The 10,302-nt window shown below is 36.1% G+C and overlaps 1 protein-coding gene across 9 annotated transcripts in view; it reads left to right on the forward strand.

The window, feature by feature from the left end:
* Positions 1 to 8,562, forward strand: part of PKIA (cAMP-dependent protein kinase inhibitor alpha) — a 43,043-nt gene extending 34,481 nt beyond the window's left edge. For 7 of the 9 annotated variants that reach the window (XM_080581976.1, XM_080581977.1, XM_080581987.1 and 4 more), the window contains 2 exons: positions 1,237 to 1,414; positions 6,546 to 8,562. In XM_080581976.1, coding sequence (XP_080438102.1) covers positions 1,264 to 1,414; positions 6,546 to 6,625 — 231 coding nt within the window. In that variant the 5' untranslated portion in view covers positions 1,237 to 1,263 and the 3' untranslated portion in view covers positions 6,626 to 8,562. The other 2 variants (XM_080581983.1, XM_080581986.1) reach the window with 2 other exon arrangements.
* Positions 8,563 to 10,302: the final 1,740 nt, after the last annotated feature.

Raw genomic sequence — 10,302 nt, forward strand, 5'->3', positions numbered from 1 at the left:
ACAGCTAAGCCTTCTCACTGCATGCAGTTGCGTGCAGTGTTTCCCTTATGGCCATTTTCTCTCTCTGCAGTATACAAAACCAGAGAAGTACTGCTTAGAAATGAAGGCTGTGGGGGTGCTGCTTCTGTTCCATGGTTCCCTAGTGCTGCTTTTCTTCAGAATGCTGCTCTACCAGAAAGCTTCCCTGATCTCCCTCCTACATCCAAACATAAAATGTGAGGGATGTTGCATTTGAAGCATGGTAATCTAGTTTTTTGCAGAAAGCCTTAGACGAATGCAAATGGAACTACAGTAAAAGTGGGATCAGCAAAAGAAAGTGTTCTCCCTGCAAGGTTTATAGTTACATTTCTATAATTTGGGGAAAATAAAAATAAAAATCAATCCAGTAGGTTTGAGCTATAGCAGATATTCCAGCAGGGGTGCATATCTTTCTCTTCCTGAGTGTGAAATACAAGCTTCCTTGTATCTTCGGCAGATCTCACATCAAGGTGTATCATCACATTATTCCATAATGACATGAGAAATATTTATTTTCCAATGGAAAAACAGTTCTGAGCTATATCTAGGTTACAGAGCCTAGCTTTTTAATCCTGCATTAGTTTAGCTCTTCTTGTAGTTGGTTATCCTGTCTGCACTCATCTCAGTGACTCTATGGTAACACATTGACCTTGGTGCAGCTACCACACAAAATTAAATTCATTGAGTCTGAAGAGGTGTATATACAATGCTGAAATTAACTGTACTACAGGAAAGGAAAATGCAGTAAACATCTCTGTGCCTGTGCACAAGCATGCAGGTCTACGTGCAAAGTGATTTGTGCTTTCTTAATCCTTATGCTCTGCTTTTGTGTAGAGAAGAACTTTGTTCCACCCCCTACCTACCTCCTAGTTCCTAGCTAATATCAAAAGCAGAGATGGCTCTATAGAGAAGTTATGTTGCTGAGGTCATTGCTTTTATAAAGTACTCACTAGTGTTTTATGAAGTATATTATAAATGAAGTTGTTTAAAATACTGCTGAATACAGATTGCATAAAATCCACGCACATTTTTTTCTTTCCATTCCGTTTCAGCTCTAGTTTCTCCAAATGTTTAGATTGAGGCATCTCCTTTTGTTGATTACTGCATATACCCAGTCTACTCCACAAGGAGAGCCCTCTAGTTCTTCTATTCTCCTTTCATAACATCATCTGTTTTTCTGGTGTTCTGAGTGTTGGTATTTTCTTTTCTCTCATCCAGGTACTGCTATGTGGATATTTGTTAGCAATGACTGATGTGGAATCTACATATGCAGACTTTATTGCTTCAGGAAGAACAGGTAGAAGAAATGCACTACATGACATACTTGTGTCCTCTCCGGGTGGGAACTCTAGTGAACTAGCCTTAAAGTTATCAGAGCTTGATATAAACAAAGCAGGTGAGTACATTTTGCTTTTCTAGTGTATTTATTTAAGACTTAAGATGAAAAACATAGTACACAAAAAATGGCTTATGTGCATACGTTATTCCCTTGTCCCTCAACAACAATTTTTTTTTCTGAAACTAATATGAGCAGGGGTTGCCTGCAATAAGAAGCCCAGTTTTCATAAAAGAGACGGGTTCTTATTTGCAAACACAACATACTACTAAAACAAGAAAATGCTTTCTGCAGTGAGTGGCTAGCGCATGTCCACGTTAGGATAAATTTTATAAAAAAATAAGTATAACAAAGAAAACAAGGAAGTCTTAATTAATACCCAACTTTTCATAGTATCCTTTAAAGGAAGCTCCTTGGTTCGAAGCCTGTAGGAGAGGCCGTGTGTCTGCTTAAATGTTTGCAGAGGTTAGTTTTGTTTTCATCTGCCAGAGGGACAGATCAACAGCAATTCATTGATGTTTCTTTCATCTGTATCTTTGTTTCCAGATTATGTTGATGCTTTGTCCTTCTTTTAAGGCAATTAAATCTTATACAATCCTAAATCTTACTCCACCTTTAATGTTAACAAAATTTTTAGCTGGTCATGCACCTTCAGCTGAGAGAAAGGAGGGACAGTGTATGGTGAAGGGCTTTAGATTACATAAAAACAGTAATATGGCTGTGTATTTATTTTAATGTTATTTGGGTAGACATTAATGAAAGGATCTCTCAAATACTTGAAAGGCCTTTTCAGATTTTGGGAAAGGAGACTTAAGCTTATTTTAATAACAGTAGAAGAATATAGACACAGCAAAAAAACTGTTGATAAGCAGTCGTCCTCTTTTGTGCACATATTTTTCTGAGAGAAAAAGGCTAGAGTTCTGAGAGGCAGTCTCATCACTGGACAATCAGATGTGTCAGTAAGATGTTCAGATGATTGTGGTGCTCTTTGGGGGGTGGTTCCTTTTTGGCTTTACCAGACTAACATATATCCTAGGTCATTCCTTCTGCTGTTGCCCTTGGGCCTATAGCTTCTAGATGCACGTGCTTCTAGTTCTGCAGGGCATTTATTTTTCTTTCTGTTTAAAACGAAAAGTGTTATTAATACATGACCATGCATGTAGGTGTGACTATTTGTTCTAATGTGTGGATACGTCTAAAATGTTGGACAAATACACAAAGTAGGTGGTATTTGACTTGCATAGTGCCAACCTTCCTCCCTGCTTTATTTCTTCAGTCTCAAATTTACACTTATCAAAATTATTTTCTAAACGGACAAGATCAAACATACACACAATTCCTACTTTTCAGTTAGCTGTTAGGATTGATTATTAGCCAGAACTGTGTTCTTTTGTGAGCTATAAAAAGAATGTGAGTTTGTACTTGTAATATATGTCAGTATGCATTTTGCACATGCAGTTAGCTCTGTAGCATTAAGAATGGTTTAAATAACTGTTATCCTAAACGTTAATACATTATTCAGGAGTCTTTTTTTTTTTTTCTTGCAGACCTTTTTTGCAGCTTGGGTAACTGTTAATCATTGCAGAAAAGTATACAGAGTTGCTCATAAAATTACATTAGGTGGTAGATACACAAAAATGCCAGCATACTTCTTTGGGAGTGCAGTTTTAATTAGACACAATGAAAATATACTTAACGTTTGTATTGTTAGTACACCTTGGTGCCAGACAAAAGCCTCCAAACCACAAATATTGGAAAATGCATTGCATTATCATTCCTATGAGTATTACTGTATTATCCTGTCATGTCCTTCCAAACTGAAGAGAGGATGAAAAATATTTTGCATCCCCAATTCCAGTTCAGATTACGTTAGGGCTTGCAGGATGTAGATTTGCATCACACCTGATGGGGTTAAGAGAAAAACAAATGTTTAGGGCTTACATCTTATTTCTTTCAAGGTATATGTCAATGAAACACCTTATGCTAAGTGGTACCTAATTATACAAATACATACACCAAGTTTTGATTCTTTTTTTCTTTTTATCTTATTTTTATTACAGCTATATACATATTCTTGCAAAAATGCAAGCACAATTGCACAGTTTTCAACTGCACAGACTAATGACAGAGTAGGATAATGGAGATGAAGAAAAACAAAGGTATTATAAAATATATGTAAATTAAGCTACCCAAGCATATTTAGTATATCCACTTTGAAAAGCATGCAGATACATTTCCTGTTAAGACCAGAAACAGCTTTGAACAACAATAGGCAGTGAGGCCTTGTTCGAAGGCAATGAAGTTTCTGTCACGCGCTATTTGATACCTGAAGTGAGTGGTGGTTGTCCCCTCAGTGATAAGCCAACTACAGCTAAACCAAAGTTGGCTGCATATAATGGCTGTATAATATTCTCTCTTCAGTACAATTACAGTATTCTTTGTCCATAATAAGTTAACGACCTTCTAATATTCATATTCATGGAGTAAACATATCTACCAAAGAGTGTACTTCAAAATACAGGTTTCAGATTCTCTTTGGCAATGCATTTTATATGAACTTAGTAGAAGCCCAGTGTACATCTGATGAGTAGAAAAATGCAATAAAAATCATGGGACATCTTTATCCTTAGTCTTGACTGAAGGGAAGAGAAAGATTTTGGTAGGGAAGTCATCAGGTACTCCAGATACCTGCTTAACTTTCTCTCTGAGTATACACTGCAACTCCAAGAAACTTTATGTTCAGACGATCTTAGAGGTGATCATAGCTAAATAATGTAGTAAGGTGAAAATATAATGAAGAATGAAGACCAATCTCTGCAAGTTTAATCTCTAAAACAAGCTGCTAGTTTTCCAGGGGTCTGGAGATATGCCAGAGAATTCAGTGCAGAACTGGGAAGGAGGCTTCCTTGTAAGAGCTGTGGTGGTCCAGCCATCTACAAAAAATGGGGATAGTGGAGGTGTTACAGTACCGCACTGGAATGAAAGACAGATTGTAGAAGTTTGTCATTAAAAGTGATTTTAGATCACAGTAGAAATGTTTAAGGTGTAACCTGGAGAGAAAAAAAAAAAAAAGGCTGGACATTAACAGAACTAATAACTGTTGCTAGCTAACCAACTCTCACAACTGTACTATGGCTTAAAGTATTTTATTATTTGGCAAGGTTTTGTTTTGTTTTAATACTAACTGTTGGAATCAAAATGCTGCATAAAAATCACAATTCTTTCTTCTAAGAGATTATAGCAATCATGTTTTGAAGGAAGAATAGTTCCAGAATGTGTTTAGTGAATTTTTGGATTCTCCAAGCCTATTTTAAGTTTTTTAGTAAGGGAACTCTGTCAGCAGAAGACAACTTTGTAGTACCAAGAAAGTGTATTGTAGATTAAATAGATGTAGACTTGTGAGTTTTTCAGTGAGTTTATGAGAGCTTACTTGTGAGGGTTGACTTTGAAGAACTGGCAGATTAAAATTCTAGCGCTCTTTCTTTAAATTCTTGTGCACTACATTTAATGTTTAGGTAGTGAAATGTCTAGACTTTGTGTCAAGGATGATTCTTCTTTTAAACACAAATACATGCAAGTATTTTTCTCTTTGAGTTGTTGTTTGTATTTTTGTTCTGCTTTTAAATAAAAATCCTTTCAGGAAAGCTTGAGTTGCTTGGATAGTATGAGGGGTATTAAAAACTCCTTAGTTGTCAGTATCAATAGAGGATGGAGCAGGTAAAAAGGAATCAAAAATGAAATTCCACTCATCTGTTCTTTTATAGTATCAGAACAAATGTAGGAGGCTTTGTAGAAAGTGCTTGGACAACTTGGGCAAAAGGGATTTCTATCCAATAGGAAATCATAGTGTGTAGATCAATCACTGGAAACCTTTGAGATGTGGGAGACAAGAAGGAGAAATAAGGAGAGTTTTCTTAGAAAGTGGATTGCAAAGCAAATTGTTATTTATAACTTAACCCTCAGTAAACAGAACAAACATCACTGTTTTAGTGGGTTAATCAACCTTCCATACAACTTCTCATCAGACTGAATTTGGTAATTACCAATAACTTCAGAGGCAGTTTGCAGCATAAGTATTTAGTCCATTCACAAAACAGAGTTATCAAGTCTGAATGTTTTGCAATGTTCTTTTTTCCATTACCAATATGCTATTTCTTCTGTGTAGAAAAGAGAAGGTATTTACAGGGTTTGTTTCTATACGCAGAAATAAGGCTGTTGAGGCACAGTTTACTTTAAAATGAGGAAATGATAAATATCTGTGCTGAGAATCCTACCCTTATGCTAAAGACCTGGGTTCAAATAGTACAGTAACCTATGAAAAAAGGTATAGACTTAAAAATTAAGATTAACTACTGCCTCCTTTGACCTCTTGCAACTTTGTCCTTGGAATTGTCTTCCCTTAACTTTTGTGTTAAGCCAGATCAATGCAAATGATTCAGAATTCCTCCAAGATACAGGGTACATCTAAATCTTTAAATTATTTCTTTACTGTTACGTACCGATACCTAATTATTGTAGCGTTCAGAGATCTGTGGCATATTAGCACATAGCTTTCAGCCATCTGGACCTGCTAGGTCTTTAATCATTAGGCAGAAGATAGGGTACAATACAGTACTTTGCATATAGGTACTTACAGACCATTGTCAAGGCACCGATTAGCTTTCTGTAGACAGGCTTTGAGTTGTCTGCTCACTATGTCATTGTGAGATGTTTTCTATTTCTCAGATCGTTCTGTGGTTTGCAGTGAGACAGCTGGGCTGAAAGCCTTGGGGCATGGCACTGAAAATGAAGGCAAAGGATGAACAGAGCTTTAACAAACTACTGCACATATTGAAGCTCCACCTCTTTTTAGTAAATTCTGTTCTAACTTGGTGTGATGAGGCTTTTCTCTTCTGTTGTCATAGTACTACAGTAAATAAATTGTCAAAAATATACAGATATTTTAACTTCTTTCATTTATAACCACTTTAGGTGTGTTCTTGAAATGATAGTGGCTGATGGAGCTAGGGATTTGTTTTTGAAGTCATAGTATGAGTATTGTAGCAGTAAAAGGTTTTATATTCAATGAAAGATTTGTTTTGTTTCAGTTGATTTACTTTGTTTTGAGACTGGTGGAAGAACAGTTGGGGTTCTGGAAGCAAGATTTCTCTGTTCTAGGGTGGATCACTCATCCTTTTGTTGTATCTTATAGAAGGAGAAGGAGATGCACAACGAAATCCAAGTGAGCAAACGGGGGAGGCCCAAGGGGAGGCAGCAAAGCAAGAAAGCTGACATCCGACTTTGACCGACTGGAGCAACTGCTGGATGTTTTCAGGCTACAAGAGCATGCTGGAACAAATTTGTTTCCATGAGCAAGCTGGTGGAAAAGCAAGTGCATGTGTCTTCACTGCTGGAACCCAGTCAACACAATGCTAAAAATGGGGGTACAAGCTGTGGCAGAAGACAGAATTTTCTCTACCTCTGTCATTAGCAATGGTTGAACATGTATTGATTTTTGGGATAGTGTCATCAGATGGATCCCTTCATAATGACTACTTGATGGGAACACTTTTAGAAAGTAGAACAAACAGGTAAATCTTGTAGCAAATGGCCTTTGAAACATCAGAGGATCTAATAGTGTATCTTAAGCAAAGGCTTGTGTGATCCTCAGAGTTTAAAATTCTCTGGCCAAAGTGTTCACCCATTAAAAGAACTGTAAAGAAAGCACTGTTTTTAGAACTTTGCGTCTGTTTTACAGCTCTGTTATTTACAATGGTTTTTGTATTGTACGACTTAGATGCTCCACACTGCCCCTTCTCAACTGCTTATGAAGAATATTTCTGTTACTGTGAATTTTTCTACCACGCGTTTTGAAAGGGCTGTTTTTTTTGCATAATGTGGTGATGTGCACATGATAGATTTAAAACGTCAACCGCTAAATTGATTATGCCTAAACCTAAATGACTCAGCAACACTCTAATTTGTTATTAGATGAGCCTTCAAAACGATTCATTAATGTGAATACTTCGGTGTGTTTTGTGTCCTTGGTACATTTTTGCCACTTGCCTGTAGTTAGTTGCATATCAGAGACTCAAATCGAATCTTTGATGTTATTCTTCCCCATTTTCTAATTTTACTCCCAATTTCTTAATCTTTCTCCAAGCTATTTTTTTAAAATGTTAGTCCTAGTATTTTATTGTAATGGTAGTTTTAAGAATACATTTATAACCTTATATGGGTTAAAATTCAAACAAATTCCATGGTGCTAGAGATTTTTCTGGTTCACATTGTTAAAGATGGTCCTTGTATACACATGGGAAAATAAGTGGCATAGGTTATGGCCAATTATCTATTCTGGAATGAGTTTTAGATTGCAGGATAGTCCAAGTAGTGGATCATCAACCAGATCCAGCCAGGGAAACTACCTTTTTCTACTCCTTGGCTTTGCCTCAGTTGAGCAGGCTGTTGAGTTTGCACATCCAGTAGCCTGTTTACTGATGTACCAGGAACAGCCAAGTGCTAGAAGCTGCCCCAGCAGCCTTTTGGTCAGGTTGTGGAAAAGGACGTTGAAAGAGTTAGAAGCTAGCACCCAAAATACTAGATTTTTCCTATTTCAGCAATTCCAAAATGGCAGTCTGAACTGGACGTTTACTAAAATACCAGGTTAGCTTGTCCATCCACGGGACTACTTAAAATACCTATAAATTAATAACCTATTCTGCCATAGCTATGCTGATTGATTTCCTTCCCACCCCTGCCCCAGCAGACAAGGCCATACATGAGGCTGAACTCTGCAAAATGGGGCAGTTATACTTGTGTGTGACTGAGGTGAGAAAAGAGAGTGACTGACTAGTAAACCATGGCAATCACATAAGTACCAATCGCAAAGTCAGAAGATTTTTTTTTCTTTTTATTAACGGGAGGTGATGTCACTTTCTTTATATATAATTATATATATATTATATATATTTTTGTGTTGTTGTTGGTTTCAAATGTTATGCACTTTTTAATGTTTGTAAACTTTTACTAATGAATAGTGTGATTGCTTCCTGAATATATTAATCATCAGTTAACAAAACATATTTGTGGCCACAGTTATTTGTTTCTACCATATGTATCATAGTATTTGTCACATGAAATTCTTTTGTGAGATGTGTGGAGAAAAAAAAAACACTTCTGATCAGTATTATGAGCTCATTTATTAATGTTAATAAAAAAACAAGCCAGCAGTATGCTTGTGGTTCATTAGTGTAATATTAATTTTCACCTCTTATTGTTTGGAAGCTGAATGCCTCGCTGTCTTATTAGCTGTCAATTGCCCTATATTCTTGGTAACAGAAGTTGTCCCTTTGCTTTGAAAATATTATTACCTGTGAACTATTTATTCATTTGTTTCTCCTGGTGTTCCTTTCAAAGTTAACACATTATTATTGATTCCCCCCACCTCTACCTTGATCTTGTATCAGGTCTTCAATAAAGAAAACAACTGGTTGTCCTTCTGTCCTGGATGACTAGTTAGCATCAATCTAACAGTAACATCAGAAGGAAATAAGATGATGGGGCTTTGTATACATGAAACACCATCAATAAATTTTCATGGAAAAAGTTAATAATGGAATAAGTAATACAGTACATTAAAGTGTTGCTTTTTTCCTTATTTTCCTAACATGCTTTTCTTTCAGTACATTTTTTCTTCTTCTTAAGTCTTTTCTGTTGTGAAATAAAATACATTTCCGGTTTTCCTCTCTGCTTTCTACCTGTTTATTCCTTCTGTTTCTCTTCTTCTTTTCCTTTGTGTTTAAAGCAAATATGGAGGCCTTCACTATTTTTTGATGGATCTCTTTATGATGGAAAATAGCATTGTTAATTTTGGTAGAGTAAAAGGCTGCTTATGTTCCTCATTCCCTGAGAAGTATATGAGTGCTTCCTTTATCAGTTGAATTCTGTTCATTCTTTTTGTTTTTCTGCAGCATCTAAAAGTACGCTAACTTCATGTGAACCAGTTCAAATGTAGAGCTCTATAAAGGTTTTCAGGAATGTTCTTAGCCACTGGAATTTGATTGTTTATGCCCCTAGCTCTCTAGCATGTATTTGACCCATGCCAGCTAAAATTTAAGGGCTTGCAACCGTTCATAGACTGTAGAAGATTCTCAATATGCAGTTAGCATGCGACCTTTCTGCTTTGGAGGTCCCCTTTGTTAATGTAGGTAAAGATCATTCTTTGGTGTCTATTCTCAGTGCTGGAAAACAAATCCTAGGAACGTTTATTTTACCAGTACGGTAATATCCATCACAGCCCCCTGAATGTTTATATATGGGGTTTGTCCATTCTAAATCATGCTACTGGATCTTCAGTACTGTTACTACTCAAGCAATTACAAAAGCACTGGTTCGAGTATAGTCACACCTCTATTGCAGTGTAATTGCACCATATAACAGGGATGTTGATGGTAGAATCACACTTTGATTGTGTTATTTTCCCTTTGTTAGTTATTTTTTCAGTAAACCTTCCAATCTGACTTCTGTTTTTGTATCTTCTGCATATTTTCCTGCTCTCATGATAGGTAAAATGTTCAAATGCTTGTTTAATCCGGAATTATGTTAGAAAAATCTCTCCAAAAGCTAAATAAACTCAGCAAAGTTAGGTCTGGACTATCAGCTTAATAGAATATACCTTACAGCTTTTTGTTGTTAGTTTGGTTTGTTTTTTGTTTGCTTATTTTATTTTATTTTATTTTATTTTATTTTATTTTATTTTATTTTATTTTATTTTATTTTATTTTATTTTATTTTATTTTATTTTTTATTTCTTTCACTGTCTCTGTAGGTGTATATTTCCCCCTGTAGGTGTGTTTCCTTCCCCCTGACAGAATCATTGCCCCCCAAAATTGTCCTCATGTTTCTGTTGCTCATGGTAAAGTTTATGACTATGCTTGCCACCATACTTGGAGGTTTTACCTTCTCCATCT

Source organism: Anser brachyrhynchus, assembly GCF_964034855.1.
Source record: "Anser brachyrhynchus genome assembly, chromosome: 2".
Classification (NCBI taxonomy): Eukaryota; Metazoa; Chordata; class Aves; order Anseriformes; family Anatidae; genus Anser; species Anser brachyrhynchus.